Here is a 19574-nt window from a genome sequence, read left to right on the forward strand (position 1 = left end):
GAAAGCTTGTTTTAATTATTGATTAAAAAAACGCTCAAACCGATTCCTCGATTATCAAAATGAAAAACCGCTAAATGAAATGCATGTACAAGTCAAATTCATTAATTGAGTCATTGAGTAATCATAATTAACAGTTGCAATAATACGATAATGTCATTATCTCTGGAATCTCTTTCTCTACCACCTTAGTAACTATCATAATCACCCCAAAACACCTTTAGAACCTACACGCATCACCAAAGATCATATAGCATAAAAACCACAGTGGCACAAATGCAAATGACCTGGCATTAACACTGACTCTCTTCTGTAAAAATGAAAAGACACCTTTGCCATAGGAACTTCCAACATCAACACATTGTTGTAAAAGTGCAGCCATGATCAGTGAATGGGAATTGTTAACTGTAGTTTATAAGACGCGCGAGTAACTGCACAACATGGCGTCTGAACTGACTTTAATTTCCAAGTAGACTGAGGGCGTCAGAACTCAGTGTTTAGTCTTATATTTGAAGAGACAACAACAGACAAGAAAGTGACAATGAATATCCACTTCTCTTTGTTTGCCGCTGTTTACTTTTTTGTCGCGCAGTTATCTCTACAGAGTGTAAAGCTACGGATACAAAGGTACAAAATGTCTCTCATCTCAAATGTGACGACTCCTTTAAAAAAAAAAAAAAAATGTATCTCCCGACTGCACTGCACCTTTGTATGCCCACAGATTTAATTTGAACTTTGTGTACCGGGATATCAAAAAGCCACAACACACAGTTGTTTGTATGTGTTTTTACGTGCAAGCGTGTGTGTGTCAGGGAAAGTGCACAGCTCCATAAAATATTCATAGCCAACATTCAGCCACATTATTTCTAACATCAATATTGCATTGGGCCTTTAAATGCCTTTGTGTCAAGGCACTTGGGCTGAGCTTGTGCTGCTATTGCAGGTCTGTCAGAATCAACCTGCTGGGCAGACTGCTATTGAGACATATCTTGTAGATGACAGGTAGACAACTGGAAGCATTAATGAGTGAAGTGCTGAAAGGAGAGGCGCAGGGGGGAAGAAAACTGATGGATACGTAAAAGGGGAAGAGAAACGAGACGTGACTTAAATCTGTATTTTGTCATTTGGTCTTTACACATGTAGTGTGTGTGTACATATATATACACATATGTGTATATATGTGTGTGTAATGTATGTATATATATATACCTATATATATATGTGTATATGTATATACTGTATTTACGTATATATGTGTGTATATGTATTTATATATATATGTATAAGTCTATATATGTACATGTCTATATATTTATATATATATCAGTCATTTTCGACCATTTATGAACTATGAAGCTTCCAAAATATTGTTGCAGCTAACGATCATTTTCATAATCGATTAATCTGGTCTGTTATTTTCACGATTAATCGAGTAATCGTTGAACCATAAAATGTTAAACGACGTTAAAAAGTGTTGATCAGTGTTTGTCAAACCTGGAAATGTTCTTGAATGTCTTTGTTTTGATCATAAACCAAAATGATTGAATTTTAATGATTACTTTGTTATCTGGAGCAAAGAAACAAAGAAAATATCCACATTTAAGAAGCTAAAACCATCAGAAATCTCGTTTTTATAATGAAAAAAGTGATTATCGACTTTAGTAATCGATTATTCGAGCAATTGTTTCAGCTCTAGCCCAAACATGACTTGGCGCGTGTGTGTGTGTGTGTACAGCTTATTTTGAACAATTGTCACCCAAACTTCACCTTTTAAATGTTTCATATCAAGTGCGTGACTCACTTCTGATCTGTCAATTTCACAACTCGTCTCAAGTATTCCCAGATTTTCCTCTTCAAGGTCATTTCCCGAAAACCGTGAGTTACTTCTCCAAAAAGGGTCAGTGCTGTCCAACCCACTAGCACTCGACTCCTCTTAAATTCACAATACATCACTGGTTCTGCCGTTCTTTTCTTGTTTTCACTACTCCAGTATCCTCTGAGCTGTCAAAACACGGGTTACCGGGCAAAGATTATCCTCTGTCTCTAAAACACCAGAAATATTTTTCTTTCTTTCTTTCCCGTAAAGACTCAGGTGCTGTCTTTTCTTTTTTTCTCACTCTGTCTGACTCAACCATTCTGTCTCAAAGCCCCCCCCCCCCCCCCCCCTCTTCTTCTACCCAGTGCCAATCTTCTACAGTCGAATGAAAAATGCGTTCAATATCCCTGGGACGGGGCAATAATGACTGGAAAGCAATAAAGGTGAAGCAGAAAGATAGCATATAGCTAGTGATAGCAGTCTTTGCTTGAGTTAGCACTTGTGAAGAAATCAGTACTCTTTTTTGCTAGGCTGGCTATGTCCTAATTTGTTTCACTGTCCAAGTTTCTTTTTTTGTAACCTCTCTTTTATAATCGGACGTTTTGGTTATTTTCCTTATTTCTTAATTTGTCAAAATGCCATAAGAAGACTGTGATAGATAATCATTTGTAAGTTTTTTTCGGCAGACCATTTGCAATTACAAGCAATCCAATTAGCAAATCACAAAGGCTGCAATTCAATGGTTCTATTTTTTATTGTTGTTCTATGCCAATTTATAGAATGCGTTTTTTAACATGCATTCACACTGGAATAATCTATATTTTAGCCGAAAAACAAAACATCTTCTTGAAATGAGCTTTTTTCATCAGCAACCTAACCAAATGTAGGACATTAGAAGTCATCAACTTTAGATTTTTACATTTCACATTTTTCTTAGGGTGATATTGATATGGTGGATTGTTGGCTTGTATTTTAAAATTAAGTTTCTTCTTTTCTGACTTTTAATTTTTTTTTTTTTTTTTTTACAATCAATACCTCTTTACTCTTACATTTCTGTGACCTAGAGGGGTTTATGCTGGCCTAGAAGGGTATAGTCTGGCCTAGAGAGGTGTATTCTGGCCTTGAGGGGTATATCCTGGGCTAGAGTGGTATAGCCTGGCCTAGAGGGGTATAGTCTGGCCTAGGCTAATTTATACCCCGGGGTTTAATCTAGCATAGGCCGCTTTAACCCCTGGTTTATTCTGGACTAGGGTTATACTATGGCCTGTTACTTCATTTTGTAACTATGGTGTTTTTTGTTCGTTTAGTTAAGTTTGTTTTCTTCAAATTAGAGATAATTTAAATTTAACATACTGCGTGCGATAATACAAAAATATAATTTAAAGTGTCTATGCCTACATAAACTCTTTTAATGATCTTATTATTGTGATCAGTGATATTGTTGTAATGTATGCATGTTGCCATTGTTTTATATCTATACAATGTGCACTGTTGGCAAGCCAAGTTTCTCATAGCAGGACAAAGAACTGAACTGTCCAAAAATGATAAATGGAGAATGAATGTTTTGTTGTTTGCTGGTGCACGTGATAGCCCAGTCATTTTCTATTTACTCTGAATGCCGTTTCTTCCGTTTCTGTCGTAGTCATAGTTAAAGCCAAAGCTTTTGGCTAAAGTTAGCATAGGTTGCATTAGCTTTGAAGGCAGGGAGGCATGGATGGTGGGGAAATGGTGAATGTAAAAGGCCATTAGGAGGCTCCCTGTACGAGTTGGCGTGTGTGTGTGAGTTGGATCCAGATGATGGATGGAGTGTGCTGACGTGCGCAGCCCAGTGGACTGTGAGACTGGACATGGCTGGTCTCTCTTCGCCTCCCTCCATCTCTTTCTCCCACTCCTCTGCCTCACTCCCTCTTTGCTTCACTTCCTCAGGGCCAAACATGTCATGTCGCTTCTTCTCACCCTCACTCCTTTCCTTCTCCCCCTTTTTTTTTTTGTCTTTTTCCCCTCTCATCTCGCTCTCCACTGCTCTCTGACATTTAGTGGTGTTGCGGGGCAAATGTCAGCTTAAAGGCATGAGACATATTTTCATTTAACTTGCCTGTCGTCAGCTGAGAGCCATAAAGCGTGAGTCAGCGATCGGTTACTTAGTCCGTCCATCATCATCATTCATCAGTGTATAATCTTTGGATAGGTTCACACGTGAGTGAGGAGAATAAATAAGATCTTTGAAGTTGGATAACAGATGTCAGATCAGTGTATTATACTAAAAAAAAAGTGACATTCTGAACTACTACTATTTAAAAACAGCGATTTCACTAAAGACATTCAAATTGATAATTTTAACCAGATCATAGATGACTCTATTGAATGTGTTGGAATTTTGTATTACACTTTTTTTATCCAGTATCTTTGAAATGCTTCCAGTCAGCAATCAGAGGATGCTTTCAGGCAATCTTTTGCCTTTCAGGTAAAAGCATTTTATTGTTGTGCTGGGGTTTATTAAGATCCGTGCCCCATATTTGTTTCGTCTGCTGCAATTCCGTCAGGCACTCGGGCCGTCTGCTCTGTGTTTATGTTACCTTGCGACAAATGTTTGATGCCTCAGAGAGGAAGACTTTCAGGGACGTTTTCTCCCTGTCTCCAATCAAGCACAGTCACTGAGGAGGGACTGTGTTGCCAGGCAACGATGAGAAAACCCATTGACAGGGTTCAAATGGTGGTTTTGTGTCTGCCGAGATCGCACATATGCCTCCGTCGATGGCTCTGCTTTATATAAAAAAAAATCAATGGCAGTTGTTTTGATTGTGTTTCACATATTGAAAAGTCAAATTGCATTTCATGCTTAATTATTTGGAAATAATACTGAGCTATTTTGTCTGTCAGATATTTTAATCACAGTGAAACATAGTTTGACAGTTGAAATTCAACTTTGTGTTTGAATATTGCTTTTCACTGGTGCCCCCTCTTTGCAAGCTGTGGAACAGCAGTGGCATGAATGGATGAATCTGGCGTTAGCATTGAAAATCAATACACAAGTATATCGGCCTATGTCTTTTCTTCATTAGCACTATAATTGCTTTTGTGACCTTTTAATTCTTTCGGATTCTGGTGTGCACCAGCGCAGCATGGATCGTGAACCTGCATAGTGACGTTAACCAAATAAATGGCTGATATATGGTGCAGATGTTTTGGCCATTATCTGATTTTTATTATTTAAAATTTTCCTTAGCTGATCTACATGAAACACATAATCATTATATTAAACCTCAGATAAATAGCTTGTTTAGACTTTTTAGTGAACATTTTTCAAGTTTCCGAGATCAAATGTGTAATACTCGGGCAGTAGATGCTGATTAGTTCACTCTTTGTTTCTAAAATCTGAAAAGACAGTGATAAATGAATTCGAGATGGCTGTAAGGGAGAGTAGTGTATACTGCAATCCTGTCCTATGAGGTGAATTTCTTTTTACACACTTCTGCTCTTCTATCTCCTTGAAATGAGGTGAAAAAATGTATCGATTGTGTAAACCATTGCAGGTTGGAGAAGGAGAGGGCCCGGGCAGCACAAGAGGCCAACACTGATGCGCAGTCCCAGGTCCAGAACGAAATCTCCAAGATCCTGTCTGTGGAGCGCGCCTTTGCTCAGGAGAACCTTCAGCAGGCCGTCATACGGGAGAGGATCACCACTGAGGATGAGAGGCGCCGTGCTCAGCTCTTTGTAAGTTCACGTATGACTGACTTCCGCTGCTGTGTGAAACCTTATATAACATTTGAACAGTTTCCTACCATTTTGATTCAAGCACAGTCCTGCGATGAAAGTGTTAGGGCACCACTAGCTTTGTTGTTTTGAGGCGTTTGTATGAGTATGTTCTGAGTGGAAGTTGGTGTCTTGAATAAACCTGGTACAGCTTTTTAGCACTTGAAATAGAAGGACAAACACAGGTTTACAGGGTTCCACTCCAGTTTTGAGAGAGCCAAGTTCATGCTATTGTTCAAGTGTAAGGGTAGGCCACACTAAATACTTGACACGATTACCTGTAGAGGCATATTTTTCTTCTGAAAATGTGTTTTCTATGTGTTCCAATAAGGTGATGGAGAAATAATGATTTTTCAATGGTCATGACGACATTGCTCTTACATGGCGCACTATATGCCAGGCAGATGCTTAACATTGCACCTGCGAGCTCACTGACGTGTGCCATCTTCATATGATCAAAGGTCACATTTTTACATTCACACATTCCAATTCAATTGCACACAGAGGTGAACCCATTCGCTGTAATCGACAGGTCATGCCTGGAAAAAGTGACAAATGTCAGAGCAATGAGTGTCGGAGCAGCAGATTCCTGCAACTGGCTCGCCACGGGAATACACACACACACACACACAAACTCAGTTTAGAGCAACAGTTCATTTTATTCAACACATAGTGTGTAAACCTCTCTTTGCTCGTCTTAAATGTGTTTGATATATTTGTCCTCTGTCTGTTTATCCTGCCGTATTATGAAGGCTACCTTTATTGTGGGCAGCCTGCGTCTTTATTTTCTTTAAATTGCCCTTGTAAACATTGTCAGATGAGCGTTTCTTACCACACACACACAGGCGGCACATTGTTTTCATAAAAAACCCCAAAACAAAACACATTTTCCCTGGAGTGTGGCTGCTGTTTACAAACCTATGCTATTGATTATATAGCTCATTTCACATGCTCATCGCCGTAATAGAAAAATGAATCATTTTGAAGTGAGAGAGAGGGAGAAAGAGAGAGACGACTGTTGACGCGATTTCACACCGCAGGACAAGTATATGAGTGATCCCTCATTTGGAACGGCAATCAAATCAAAAGAAAAGAGGGGGAAAAAACGCAGTGAGGGAGGGAGACACATGATGTGATGTGCTTTTTCCCCTTCAGCGTCTGCGAAGAAAAATGTGTCAGTCACAGGTTTTTTTTCCGTTATTTAATTTTGTTTTTCTTAAGGGAAGCAACAGGACGAATGAGGGGGAGAAAGGGCACGAGTGTAAACAGGTGGTGGTGATGATGATGGTGGTGGGTCTGAACTGAACTAAACTCACAGAAGAGACTCCTCATGCATGTCATTGCCTGCATCTTCCTGAAGTACAAATTCTCCCTACTTAAGATAATTTTTTCTTCCTCTGCTCTGAAGCTTCTTGCTTGTAGCCCACGGGCTAACCTCGGGACATTAGCAGACTTTTGAAACTACAGTTAACAAGCTCCTGCAGTGGCTCTGCATTTTGTATGAGTCATGCTGCCTTCTTTTTGTCTGGTTACTCATACTATTTAATTCACTCTTTTGTGTCTGTTCTCCAGCCAGTTTGTCTTCTCCTTCTTAAAGAATGCATATTGCAGCAAAGGAGTCACTGTCAGAGGGGTTTTTCGCTGTTTAAGTGTATGTGTGTGTGTGGGTGTGCGTATGATAATTTCCTCCGTTTGAGCATTCTTTTGGAGTGCTAGAGTTTTAATGGAATCCGACGGGTTATCAGTGGAGGCACAGTGCCGCTTTTACCACTCTTGTAATTGTCAAGTCAGACGCTCTACGACAGCCGCTGTTCTTTTCAACTGGAAATAGTTTTTTTTTTTTCTTAAAACAGCTTCTCTCCCAGGGCATCTCCCACCCATTGTCATTTCACTCTGTGTTTGTCAAACTCCAGGATTGTTCGCTACTTCACTTCCTCAAAAAGAAGACTACAACAGACCTAACTTCTGAGATATTCAACTTCAACTATGTACATATAAGTATTCACGTGTTTTAACCCCTCTCTTCAAATACAAAACCCCCCTTTTCTTGGCCAATAAATTAACTTTACATTGTTGTAAAGCCTGTAAGGAGCAGTAATTGGAAGGTGAAATTGGTTCTGATTGCTGGGCTAAGTCAATAAGTTGATCGTGAGTGAGCTCCGGGGAGAGATTGCGGTTTGCTGTACTAAGCACATAATCTGGTGGCTGATAAAGCTTTCAGAGGTGATTTGTTCAGACCCCTTTCCTCGTCAACCTGTTAACACCCTCACGTATTATCCTATATGCTGCACTGTTATGCCCTTGAGCTATGGATCAGGTCATTACGCTGTGACTTTGTCTCGGATTATTCGACTTAGTCTCATTGCTCTGGCTTGGCCACAATATTTAGCACACATAAAGGTGTTGTGTTTTAGTGCTGTAAAAACGTCACATAACGTTGCAGTTTACATATAAAAAAAAGAGTTGATTCTTTTGAAAAATGTCTATGATTTTCTTTGCTTTGACATGTTCACCCCCCTCAAAAAAAGAGTGTTTATAAAATCACTGGTTTTATTTCAGCCCCTGGCAGTTTTAGTGTGAAATTACATTGTCTTTATTCTGTTTTGTGGGAAAAAACGAAGAAGTCAGGAGAGCAGCGACTACGGGTAAACGGTCACATCTGTCCACAATCATTCTGCTTCTTTTTCTTCGGTTTAATATAAGACAGAATAAACACGCAGAAAAGAGGGTGTCTTCACCTTTACTTTCCTCCGTAACTACAGAGTTGAATCTGTAACATATGTGGGCCTTAAAGGACTCGATTTCTATATCTATAAAATAAACGATAAGCTTTTAGTTAGATTTACATGACACTTTTGCTTCATTGAATCTCATCCAATTGTTTTTTTTTTGTTTTTTTTTAAATGTAGCGTGTCCTGAGCTCACGTTCCTTTCCACTGAAAAAACATTTGTCTACGGCAGCTGTAGTTCTCGTGTTATTTGCCCCGTCGCAATATTGATTTGTCCCCCTCATTAAGATACAGGTCACGGTGAGCAGCAGCAGCAGCAGCAGCTCCCCCCCACCCCCATACATTCCCTCCTCTACTTCACACACAATGAAAGTGATGCTGTGAGCAGTTATGCCTCCCCACGCTCCCCTATAATGACCATAACCTTCACAACCATAGCGGCACCAATTACAGTGACACCCATTCTGCAGAATAGCCCCAAGTCACGGGGTTGGACCAGAGTTCGGTATCGTTTAGATTTCATCGATTTAGACGCCGTGGCTCTTATTATGTCTCGGTTCAGTCAGAATAAAACTAACTTAATAGGAAGCTCAAATGAAATCACCTTTTAATTATATTAGCTGCAATTACTATTAACAATAATGTGTCATAAATTCAATTATATAAAACCTTGCTAAAATAAAGAGGAATTAAGTGATTTTCTCTCCTGTCATCACTCCTGTCAAGCCTAAGTTAAAAGTCCACTGTTCACCACGTGTTTATATTCTTTGTGCTCATATTCATTTGGCTTATATTAGCCTGACTGTTGTATTTAATCTTTCCCGGCTGCTTGCCAACCTCTAAATGAAGCCAAGTGTTTTTCACATCTATTCTTAGTTTTAACAGTTATATACTATACCATACTCATACTATACATTTGTTTATCAACTGTTTACACTGTATTTTTAGTAAAGCAAACAAAAAAAAACATTTGAATTGGTTTTCAAGCCTTCAGAATCGTGTTTTGGCCTGTACCATGTTTACCTTTTGCAACCAGATGTTCAAAGATGTCCCCTGCAACAGGCCTCTTTTGGACGATACCAGCTGTCAATCACAGTGGTGTCCACTCACGTGCCATACTTTATCATCTACTTTCCTCAAAATGGAAAGATTATTAAAGGCATTTTCTTTTGGAGAAGATCCAAAAGTAGCAATTGAGATGAGATCCAGCCTTTTCTCCCCCCTCATAGTCTTCCTTTCCAACCAGAATCTTTTTGGCAACCAGTGGAGACACCACCTGCTGGCCGTATTTTCACTTCCTCTTTGGTGTCTTGTAAACCTGGACTATTTAAACATGGTCTATGGTCTTACCATAGTAGTGGGACTGCTTGTCATTCAGGCTTTTCCAACAGCAGTCACTCCCTCTCATGTCAGGATGAAGGGCAGTAGGCAGCCAGCAAGTGCACCAGTAATTGAAACTTCACAGCAGTGTAGACAGGCACAGCTTTGTGTTGTCATTGTCGTCGTCGTTGTTGTTGTGGTCCTGGGGTTCTGTTTGTCTGAGGGTAACGTGTTCAATGTCAGTGTTCACACATGTTCTGCCACTCAGGGGGGAACCACAGGAAAGGAAAACGAAACACCTGTGCACAATGGGTGTTTACGCTACTTAAGCGCACTGCTGTATATTTAATATTTCACCTTTTTGTATTCTGTTTTTATGTTTAATAATATTAAAATGAGATCTGTTGGAAATTGCAATATTAAAAGTTAAATTAACCATAGATTTTGGAAAGGTGTGTTTAATGACACAGCAGCCATAAATAAAAAGCTTGTCAAATTCAAGTTTATTTATTGCATGTGTGATAAAACTGTGCATCTTCTAATGTCAGGATTATTTGACAAATATGTTTTATTGAGCAGTCAGGACTCACTGCCGGTGGCTTTATGTGGTCAAAGTGGCTTAATTTAGTGGACGCTTTTGAGTTATTACACTCAAATCAACCCTTAATTAGATAACAGATCAATTAGTGCAATAGATTCACAATGGCATCAATTAGGGAGACAAAGATAAATGCCGTGTCTCTTTCTGAGCTGTACAAATATAATCTTGTCCATATGTACTAACGAATGAGGAGTTTTGACAAAGATATACGAGCGCGTCGCATGAACTGGTCACGCGACTCTGTTATTCACACTCTGCATCCATCTGTCAGGACCCACATCTGTGTTTTAATGAAATCATAGACTTCCGCCATCCTCTCTTTTGATTTTCAGCAACACTGCTCCCTGCGGAGCCAAACTGGTCCAGTGGCCAATCAATCACTGGCCACAGCGTCTCACCTAGACACAGGCTCTAACCCTGAGGCAGACTTTTCAATCAAACCCAGAGTCATCAATCTTTCCCTGGCTCCAAACAGTGGTCTGGGTGGGTTTTACCTGGCGGCAATGGTTTTGTCCACTGTTGCCAAACTGGTCCAAAACACTCGGATCTTACACTTACTTTTTCTTTTTTAAACATGAGATCGTAAATGTACAGTATGCAATGTTTGCTTTCTCTTTGTCAAAACAATAACAAAGATCATGAGCTTTGGCTCATTTCCTGATGAAGTGACCGATCCTCTTAGCCTTTTTTCCCAAAGTTGCTTTCATTTCAGCTTCTTTTCAGATTACATATGCCATACAATAATTAGGTTAATAAAAAGTGTCACACAGACCAACAGTCATTTAGTGCATTTAAAAGTGTGGTGTTTATGCTCAATTTTAAAGCCAATGTACAAAGTATAAAGTAGCAGTAGTTCACAAGGCAGATAACATCTGGATCTGTTTCCTTCTTAATATAGACTGCTCTGGATTTTAAAACAGCGTTGGGAATATTTTGGCTAATTTAGGTACACTACTCAGAGTTAGAGTTAAATATTATCTTAAACATTGCGGGTAATGGAAAATGTGCAACTATCTCCACAGATAAGGATGTTGGGAACAACGAGTTGGTCTTAAAAGGTTTTGCATTAAAAAGATAATTAAATCTAATTTACTGAACTGAGTTATACAGAAATGGTTTCTATTGGATTAATATGATGTGATTTTTCCACTTATTTATACAGATGATGTGGAAAAGCTAATACAAACACACGTATAACCTAATACTTTTCACTTGTACAGTCACAATGACCATTAAATTGAGTTAACACCGTCGGATTGACATTTTTGTAATACTGGATTTTAGCTTTTTTTGGGGCTTTGTTAGTCCATGGAGTTGTCAGTGTCTCAGTTTTGTTCAACATCACAAAAGCAGTGGAAAATAGTAATTTTGTTGCTTGTTTTGTCTTGTCTTGTCTTTATCTCTTTCTCTTACAATTAAACACGCTCGCACACACACACACACACACACACACACACACCGCACAAATACTAGTCACTAATGTGCTGTACCATGCCTCTCTGCTTTCATTGCATAAGCATAATGCAGCATACCGAGGATGTTTGTTTGCTCCCTATATACACACCCATACAGACAAAAAAACCATGTCCATCCATGTCACAGCTCCCAAAGAAAATCACTTCCTACTCCCTCTGTTAACTGGCTTGAAAATGGCTTTGGCTAAAGCTTAACATTTTTAATGCAACAAGCCCTAAACGCCTCTGCTCACCATGGCACTCATCTCCTGCCTCCCTGCTGCCCCTCAAAAAACTGCAGTCTCCAGCATATATTTAGCTTTTTTTGTGCTTTTTTGGCGGGGTGGGTGGGTTGGAATCTTGTATACTTCAGTTGTGCATGGTTGCATTTTAGATACAGATGACTGGACCTGGCTGATAATGGGCTGACAATTTAATTTCCAAGGTATTAAAGGAGACTTGCTGGGTTTTGAATTGGTGCCTGTTGGTGGTATTTATATATATATATATATATATATATATATATAGATACATATATATATAAAAAGAAAAGATTCTTTTTTTTCCCCTTTCTAAATTATTACATTTCTCTTTGCATCACAGAATATAAGGAAGATTGGGGGGAAGAAAAGGTCCTCATTTCTTTTACTTTTGAATGAGATAAAGGGAGTTTGTGGTACATTCTGATTTACATATATTTTGGATTTGCTCAGCAAGCCAAGGACAAATTGCATCCTATCTCTGCCTACAGTTCCCTGAGCTGTTGTAAGAGTAACCACTGCAGGGCTTGATGTAACTGGATTCAGGAGAGCTGTCTGTGTGTTTGATTAATATGGATTTAAAAGTGATTTTTCTTGTGCTTTCACCCTGCGGATGGATTAACACCCGGGTTAGGGTGATGTGGCAACAAAAAAAAATCACAGGGTGGATTTAGACCCCAAGATTAGGCGGAATACTTGCAGCGTGTCTGAAGCGGAATTAAATTGTTGCTCTAGTTTGTTTTAAGAGCACCATTTTTCAACTTACAATTTGTCAGGGCACACACTGGCATTGCATTGGCAGTCAGCCGCATCTTGGCCAGTTTCCTGTCAGATATGTAATTGCTTGCAGCACTTGAAAACTCTTTACTCAGGTATTAAGCTGTTTAAAAAAAAAAAGTAATGGCTTTGAGATTTTAATTATATCAGCCCCTGTGAACATGTTATTTCTCTAACAAGGTGTTAAAAACGTAGGAAATGGCTTTTCCACAATAAAATGATCTGTGTCCAGCTTTCAGAAGTTCAACTGCATCCTCACTAAAAGCCTAAAAACATTGACGTCGACTCGTTCCTCTTCAGTGGTTTGCTTGGTTTTTGCAAAATATTACTAACGAGAATCAACAATGGTGATAAATAAGAATATAGATTTGTTTTAATAGACTGACGATGAGGCGAAGTGAAAGCAGGTTACTGCGTCGTCATTTCTAAAAGTTTTGAGAGTTATTAAATGAAAATGCTGGGGTACCATGAATGACAGGTGTGTCCAGAGCAGTATTTAGGTGTTTTTTTAGATTGAATGGAATTGAGAATTGATGAAGCCTCAGCTAAAAACACAAAAATCAGTTGTTTTACCATGCTTAACATTTTCTAAAAGTTCTTTTTTGGAAAAACCTTTAGAGATAGAAGCATGTGTTTGTCTGCTTGGCTTCATGGATATAGTTTGATTCAATGCTTGTGTCCTGTAAGAGGTCAACATAAATGAGCCGATACTCTGTCTGCTCTACTGCCTTTTAAAGTTTTTCCTACTGACAGTGCTCTGTTCATAGTTGTATTTCTTCACTGTTTTTCCTCTGTCTATCTTCCTGTCTTCTATCTTATTGTAATTCTCCTTTTGTCCTGGAGGATGTTCATTAAATTTTCCTTTATATATTGGTGGCCATACCTCACCCCTGGCCAGACTGTGGTGCCCACACACTGGGGCAGCGTTGGCGTTAGACGGGAGGGTGGGCTGTAATTGGCAGGGCCTGCAGATGCCACTCTGTGCCGGGCCCTCACCCTGAAAGCTAATTGGCACCGGGAGCTCCCAGTGGTTCAGGCCCGGGAAACGCTAGCACTTGGATTGATGGATGGATACTAGTGTCATGGAAGTGTCTTTCTGACAAGAGAGTTTGTTCAGTCAGTTCAGTGCCTGAGCTTCCCTGGGCTGTGTTTGAATGACTGTATTCGTCCTGATTTGTTGTTAACATTTTCATATTGTTCTGTGTTTAATTTTTTTCACCTTTTTGTCTGAGCAAGGCATCGATTTGACTTGTGTAAACAAGTAATTATCCAGTTCGTTACACAACTGAAATAGATTTTTTTTCTCCCCACTCCACTTCCAGCCACGCAATGAAAAATTCAAACAAACAAACAACAAACAAAGTTTACTTGTGAATTTGAATTATTTGTTACAACTAAAAAGTTAAAGCATCATTTGGAACACTGGTTATCGCAGTATGTTTGCAACTTTTTTTGAGAGGTTAAATAAACCGATTTTGTAATTGGTTTGAGTGTTTATAATTAAAACAAATCTGATTTTCAGCTTCTTAAATAATTTCTGGCTCCTTTGCTTCATTTAACAGAGTAATCATTAAAAATAAATAAATGCTATTTCTGGATGAAACAAGAAATTTGAGAATATCCTCATTTTGATGTTTGGGGGGAAAAAAATCAGCATTTTTTAACATTGTCTGACATTTTAGGGACCAAACAACTGATCAATTAATCAACAAATGAACTGATTATGAAAATGGTCATTTGTTGCAGCCCAGTAGTGTTTAATACCTTTCTGGTATTGCTGTATATTGATGTTGATACCCTGTGTCCTTGAATTTTCTCAAATCTCTCCATTGGGTTAGCACTTTCACAATTCCCTGGTAATACTTTTTACAGTGGTGTTATTGGTCTTTGCAGCCTGTGGTATAACTGAGAAGGAATTTCTATTTAATGCAGTTTTTTAGTGATGGTCGCTGACACCACATTCGGTAAGCTACTGCAGTCCAAATGCAAGAAAAAACAAGTGTCTTTGAATGTGTGTCGGTCAGTATGTCGGATGTGCAATATGACAGGTATTTTCTTCCTCTGCACTCGTCCCTTTGCCATTTCTTTGTCTCGCTGTGTGTTTTCCCTGTTGCCTCTGACAGGAGATTGGTATTAATGAGGCTCTGTAGAAGTGAACAGCCGCCTCAGCTGATGGTGCAAGAGGGAGAGAGTGAGAGAGAATTTGATGGAACAATTGGAAAACTTAAACATATAGAGGGAACAGAGTTCAGAAGGCTGTGAACGGCAGGAAAAACTGGATGAGAGTGACATTAAAAGACGGGGGAAACGTAGGTGCTGAGAAGGAGAGGCTCGGAATAATGATTCAGAAAGCTGTTTTTCAAACAATGTTAGAAACTGCAAAGTCAATAACCGAACCTAAAACTCTGTTAAGAATAAGTTTAAACAAAAATCAAATAACCTGAGAGGAATTGCAACAACCTAGCTCTATTTGTTAGCAGGCATTTTTTTAGAGAAAGCATACAAGAACCTTTGGATCTTGGAGGTTTGGATCGCATGCTAATGCCAGGCATGAGCAGGGCCTTAGAGGTGACCCTGAGTCCACTGACATGGACTTGACGGACAGAAGCTGGAGACGGACTCTGGCCCCCTTCCAGCTTTCGGCAGGTCTTTGGAAGACCACCTGCTGCTTGGTGCAATGAATATGTATTGATACTCAGCGTGAGCACACATGATCTGAGAGACGTACAGTGTGCTTTCAAAGTCACTTACGCATGCATGTGGCAGGATTCGGATTCAGGTAGAGATTCACATGCTGTTGTTGGCGCCTGGGTACAAGCCGGTGAAGCACATACAGCTCGAGATGTCCAAGTTCAATGTCAGCAACGTGTTCCAGCATTGTCCCTTTTGCTCGCTTCATGTCCTCTCATTGACATACGTTTCTCTCACCTTCTATAGGTTGTTCGTGGTCTCTTCCCTGATTCTCACCAGCTCTCATTTTGTTTCCCTCCCCAGGGACATCTGTTGTCCAAAGGCAATATGCCTCTCTCTGTGTCATTCACCGTGTCCTTTGCCGTCAAGTCAAGACATTTTCCTCTTTTTTTTGTCTGACTGAATCCATACCCGTGGATCCGCCACCTTATTTTTTTTTCCTGTATTCTAATTTCTGGCTTCTGAATAGGAATGTAGTCAGGAATACAAATGCAAATCCGCACAGCATAATTGATAAGAATCTCTCATCAAATCACCAAAAGACACATGTTTCAATGTGGTGCATAATTTGAGTTTTAAGACTCTCACTGGTTTATTCCTCTTGATCTTCTTCCTTATCAGTGCATGTGTATTTACAAGATTGTCTCCACATTACTGCCGCCTGTGGCTCGGCTACACTCCTCCTCCTGACTTCACGGTCTTCAGTATTTCTCGTTTTCTCTATGTGCATCAGAGCATCTTCTCCTTTCTTTACATCCTCAGTTTCTTTGTCCTTATGCTCCTATTGTTCTCCTGGCATGCCCCCTGTCTCCATCTTGGCTGAGACTTCCTCCATACATGCCCCCCCATGTCTCGGTAATGAACCCACGGCTCTTCATCTCTTTCGTCTTCCCCCTGTGTGTTGGACATGACAGATGACTGGGGACCTCCAGAGGTTTTCTCCCTAGGGCTTGAGATAAAGGCAGCTCCAACCGCAAGATGATCAATCAATCAGTTTACACCGCGGGTGCCCGATCAGCCAATTAATCAATCCCTGAGCCAGCAGATGTTGTTGATGTCCCTCAGTGAAGGTGCTGGCAGTGGAGTAGTGGAGGTGGTGCTTCAACAAAAGCTTAGAGGCTTGAAATGCTTGGAGAGTACTTAGGAAAGTGATTTTTCATGTTTTTGCCAGCATTTCAACCTTTGTGGCCTCACTTGTCCCTGGAGGATCTTTTTTTTCCCAGATTTTCCCATGTTATTCCTCGCTTTTCAATCTGGACACAACAAGGCAGCACGTTCATAGTTGTCTTAGTTAATGTGACCGATCACTGGCAGCAGGCTTTCATATACTATTGTTATTTTTGCAATGAGAGCTTTTCGTTGGGAAGGGTGTAAAAGTCTCAGGACACCACCAGCTTGGTCGTTTTGATATCTGTCAAATTCTGTGATCGTTGGAATTTGGATTGAAATGATGCGACTGAAAGTTTTTTAATGTATTATATATATTGTATTAGCTGTTTTTGAGTGAGTTCAACACATACAACACATGTATGTAATGCTGAAGTATGTCTTAAATAAAACTTAGACCATTTCACGCTTTATATTTTTCCAACATGAAATAGTGGGACAATATATCGCCTTGTTCATATCATCCCAACATATCTAGCAATATCGTATCACTGCCCGTATCGTTTTTATCGGCCTCAATAATGCTCCTTGACTAAAAATAGTTTAGTGTTTTTGGAAATGTTAACAAATGGGTGAGAGCTGCAGAAGAGATGTAAATGTGTGAGTGGGTTGACGTACCCTGTGTCAGCATCATTTAGGACAGCTGGTTAAGATCGAGCCCCCTCTTGACCCCCTGTTCCCCAGTCAGTGAGCTGCAGACTCTGCACTGACACGTCTTTTCAATGTCTCCTTGACCAGCCAGTTAAGACACGACCACAAGACACCCACTCTCTCTATCTACACCTCATGGCCTTTGGCCATCATCTTGGCCCCTTGGTCTGTGTCCTGAGCTGGTCAGACCTTTGACCCAGCAGGTCGTTGATCATTGCTCAGTGTGCTAAGAGATCCCCAGGGAGTGTAATTTGGTCGGCAGCCTGTGGCGTTCATTTTTCACTTCTACAAAGATGTACTGATGACACTGATTTTTCTAAATATATCCAAGAGTGTTGTTGGTAAGTACTCGTTTGGACACGTGTCTCGCTTGCAAAATAACTGTTTATACCACATTCCAAATCAGAGCTCAATGATTGGTGAGACATTGTCTTTATTGCCTCCATTGCCTGCACTTAGATTCTTAAGAAAATACAAAAAACCTGGATGACTGAGAACCTTCGTGGACAAGAGCTTGCTATGTTCAAACATGGGTGGCCAAAAGCATTTGAACTTTATCTGTAAATGAACTCTAGATGTAAGAAGTAACTGGAAAAATAATATGGAAAAGAGTTAACGCTAACCGAAGACAATGCAGGTAATAAACATTGTCTTGTTGGCAAACTATAGTCCTTCACCTGTAAACAATGATAAATAACTGTTTTTGAATTCAGTACTTCCATCAGTATTGGATAGATATGCTTGAACTCCGTGACTCAGCTTGAGAAACAGCATTTCAATGCTGGATTAGTTGTATGTGAATAAGTGCTCACATTGTGTTTCTTCTTTAGTGTTATCAGTCAAGGTTAAGGCCATTAACTGACCACACTCTATCTGGCATGATTACATCGCACATAACCATCCTATTTCCCATGGAGACTAATATCTTGTCTTGTACCTAAGTGTTATTGCCGCTCTGTAAAACCCCTTAATGCTAATTAACCAGCCAAAGTGAATGGTTTCCATTGGAGTTTTACAGCCACTGCTACCAGGACTTATGTTGTATTAGTGAGTCTTAGGATAATGCGTAGTGCTGCCAGTAAGTTCTGTGTAACTGATATCATTTTTGACTCCATCACTTACATTTGATCTGCCAGTGATAGCTTTTATAGATAGAGTTGCAATGGTTTTAAAGGCAGTTACAGGATGTGCCAAGATCTTAAGAAGGGATGTGTTGCTGAGACTGAGTTTTGAGGGTGTGTGTGTGTGTGTGTCTAAGGTTAGTCTTCTCTGTCTACAGAACAAAAAACCTTCCGGGCTGTCACACAAAATGAAATGGTTCTGGCTCATACTATAGGATGGTGGACCCTTGGTTCTGTTTAATTAGTGTGAACCAAGGTTACAAGGAACTGTACCGGTTCTTGCTTGTGTGAAAGCACAATATCCGTTTTTTTTATTTCCGTCAAACCCTCTCTCCCACCTTCAAGTTCTTCCAAGGTCTGTCAAAATTCTCATTACAACTGTCTTGTCATCCATATTCCATCCACACGCACTCGCTCGCTCGTCCATTTATTTTTACCCCATGAAGATCGCCTCCCTTCCCTCAATCCGTTCCCCACCCTCCCACAAGCCGCCTACACCCCGTCATGCCAATTAACACCGGAGCGTGGTCACATTGTGCCGCCCTTTGACCTCACCTCCCTGTCTGTCTGAGCACACAGGACCCGAGACCTGCGGCTTCAGTCTTAGTTTGTCACAGGACCCTGTCGCAGCGCAGGTCTGTGATAGATGAACCCACAGTGAGCAGCTCTGACCCATTGAGCTGCAGCTCTCACGTGGACGGTTGGTGTGTGTGTGTGGGAGCATTGATTATGATGCTGTTTGTGACAGGCGGGTGAGCTGACGGTGGCAGAGGGAAGACAAAGGAGACCACGGTTATGGATGAGGGGCTGTTAGTTAATGTGATGAGATCTGATTTGCGCTCCATCAATCATGACACCTCGCAAAGATTGTTTTCATCGCGCATGATTTAAAAGCATGTAGGGCGCGTACAGTGTAGCAGTGAGTCACCTCATTATTTTACAATACAGAGGTCTCCATCATTGAGGCGTGAAATGAAAAATGTAAAATGTATTGAATTGCTACAGTAATAGCCAAATTCTGATTCTTTTAAGTCAAAGGACATGTGGTGGTTGCCCTACCAGCAACTGGTTTTATAGACTCTCACATACTAAATCATCGTCATCATAAGAAAATCGGATTGTTTAAGTTGATGGTTCTCAGTGAAAAGGTCAGGACCTCCAGATGTGGTTGTGGGACATGAGCTGAGAGGATGATAAATGGTAAAAGGAATCAAAACCTTATTTCCTCCAAGCAATT

The 19574-nt window shown here is 40.1% G+C and overlaps 1 protein-coding gene across 2 annotated transcripts in view; it reads left to right on the forward strand.

Annotated features, from left to right (window-relative positions):
• Nucleotides 1–19574, forward strand: part of chchd3a (coiled-coil-helix-coiled-coil-helix domain containing 3a) — a 67452-nt gene that overhangs the window by 15167 nt on the left and 32711 nt on the right. For both annotated transcript variants that reach the window (XM_083907022.1, XM_083907023.1), the window contains exon 5: nucleotides 5347–5527. In XM_083907022.1, coding sequence (XP_083763148.1) covers nucleotides 5347–5527 — 181 coding nt within the window. The remainder of the gene's footprint in view (nucleotides 1–5346; nucleotides 5528–19574) is intronic.

Source organism: Microchirus variegatus, assembly GCF_963457635.1.
Source record: "Microchirus variegatus genome assembly, chromosome: 20".
NCBI lineage: Eukaryota > Metazoa > Chordata > Actinopteri > Pleuronectiformes > Soleidae > Microchirus > Microchirus variegatus.